Source organism: Penaeus vannamei, chromosome 20 (genome assembly GCF_042767895.1).
Source record: "Penaeus vannamei isolate JL-2024 chromosome 20, ASM4276789v1, whole genome shotgun sequence".
Taxonomy (NCBI): Eukaryota; Metazoa; Arthropoda; class Malacostraca; order Decapoda; family Penaeidae; genus Penaeus; species Penaeus vannamei.
The window spans coordinates 26,101,635-26,104,134 of NC_091568.1; the positions used below are offsets into that span (position 1 = coordinate 26,101,635).

Consider the following 2,500-nt stretch of genomic DNA (forward strand, 5'->3'; position numbering starts at 1 on the left):
TATATATATATATATATATATATATATATATATATATATATATATATATCATATAAATAATGCATATATTATATTTATAATATACTGTCTGTATCTATATCTATATTCATATCTATACATACATATATAATAGGTAAGCAAAATTGGATCACATTATTTAGTATTCTTTGAGATCTTTCTCAGTTATCATAAATAGTTCTTGTTATTTTTTCATTAAAAAACATTACCTAAAGGTAAGCAAGAAAGATCTTCCTCAAAATCTAACTGTTGTTAAGGTTCTCTGCACAACAGCAAGCTTGTTTTTGAAGGCTATGAAATAAGGGTATAAGCAGTGGGCAATGATGCATGTGTGTATATGTGAATGTGTGTGCATATGTATGTAGGTGTGCTTGTGTTTAAAAATAGTGCATGCAAGTGTGAAATAAGTTAGTAAAAATACCAATAAAAAAGCAACAATAACTGCAATTAGATCGAGCTTCAGAGTTTGTCAACTCATCTGAAAACTACAGAAAAATTAGGACAAATAATCTTCTCATTACACAACATTCTACCTTAGTCTTCTACTGAATACATCAAATACTGAAAAGAAAAAGTCAAAAGCTATCAAATTCAGCTAAAAATCACAATACAGATGATAGAGCTATAATCATATAAAAATTACAAGAAAGTAACATACTTCCTAAAACAGATATTTCACAAAATATGACGATAAGTAAAATACAACACAAAAGAAACAAAAGAAAACCGGGTCATTAAAAAAATAATAATAATTTAAATAATAAAAATTGCTAGTCCACATAAAACTCACAGATCAACGGCACACCAGTATCCTGGAGAGCCCTCAAACATGGCAACGCGAAGGACTTCTGGAGCCAAGTAACCTGGCGTACCACAAACATCTGTGCCGATACACCACCAATGATTGACATGCAGATAACATGGAAACACAAGAGTTTAAGAATGCAACACACAAAAATTTAATTTAAAATATAAATACTAACCATAACAATATAAATACACACAGAAATATAAATAGAATGAACACACAAAGGAACATTTCACTTGTCTTTTTTTTTTTTTTTTTTTTTTTTTTTTTTTTTTTACTTGTCATAATACACTGCACAAAGAATAAAAATTGGAGTATAAGATGAGGTAGAAGATAAGAGAGGAGTATATCCAATACAACAAAATTCCCAATTACTGATGCTACCCATTAGGATTATTGGGAGCATAACAAGGTTAACCAGATGCTGCTAGGGATGACATATACAGACGTGCCATCCCACTGTGAGTTTAATTAATTTATTGTCTTTACACATAGATGGGTCCACAAGTACTATGTCACCAATGCTCCAATTACGAGTACTACCCATCTCATCCATTGACCCTCTTCCTTGGTTTCTGGAAATAATTTTCTGGTATTTTATATTGCTGTTATTGCCTTTCATTGTTTACAGGAAAAATGTATTTATTACAAATGCTATCAATATCACTGTTATTATTTTCATTATATTCGTTGAAATCATTATAGAGTAACTGACATTTCTAACAGCAATATAAGATACCAGAAAATGATTTTAAAAATCAAGGAATAGGGTAAAGAGATGAGTCAGGTAGTAGTCATAATTGGATCATTGGTGACTTAGTACTTGTGTAACCATCTATGTGTAAAATGAATTACCCCCTTGGATCCGGTTGTGTCACAGAAATCATGGTGCTGATTATATGTGCAGTGGGTTGTGTATGTAGCCAACATCCTGTGTGTGTGGTGCGTAGGCCAGGCCTGCATGAACAGCCAGGAGCAGTGACAAACTCTGTGCCTCCCCTTTGCAAAGTAATTTTGTATAAACTTTTATAGTTTTTTTTCCCATTTTCCAATGTCCATATTTATCTTTTATTTGTTTTATCCAGATGGTAATAGCTTATTTTCCTTGCACATATCATCATTCTATGTAGTAAATAACTCAGTGGAAGAAAAAAAAAAATATGGAACATTTATTTATTTGTGTCCTTTATCTTGTTTTTTTGTAATTTTCAATATTTCTTAATACAACCTACACCACTGATTATATCAGCCAGGAATACAATGTGCAGCATGGAAATGGTATCCTCCCTGGAGCCAGCATTCTTCCAGGCACTGCTTATGCATCTTATATTCCACATTTATTTATTGATGGGAATAATGCCAAAGCCCCCTTCTAAGCACCAAAGGAGTCACATCACACTCTAAGAGGTATGCGCACTCGTGGTGAGTCCTTTCCGTCACCCTGGCCTTCGCTCATAACAACAAGTTCATATCATCCAGCCTGTGGCCATTTTGTACAATGACAGTATGTTCATGTCACCTGGTCCTTGATCCAGATTTTTCCATGATATGACCATAACATCATCCACATTGTAGGGGGTAATTTAGTTAAACTTACAGTGTGCCTGGCGTGTATGAACATGCCATATCTGGCAGTGTTGGGTTAGAGATACTTATGGTTACAGAGAATGCTCC

General features: G+C 33.2%; 1 protein-coding gene across 10 annotated transcripts in view; it reads right to left on the bottom strand.

The window, feature by feature from the left end:
* Positions 1 to 2,500, bottom strand: part of PhKgamma (phosphorylase kinase gamma) — a 47,347-nt gene that overhangs the window by 9,490 nt on the left and 35,357 nt on the right. For 3 of the 10 annotated variants that reach the window (XM_070135247.1, XM_070135246.1, XM_070135240.1), the window contains exon 6: positions 809 to 899. The exons of the other annotated variants lie outside the window; for them this stretch is intronic. In XM_070135247.1, the coding sequence (XP_069991348.1) occupies positions 809 to 899 (91 nt within the window). The remainder of the gene's footprint in view (positions 1 to 808; positions 900 to 2,500) is intronic. 10 annotated transcript variants of the gene reach the window in all.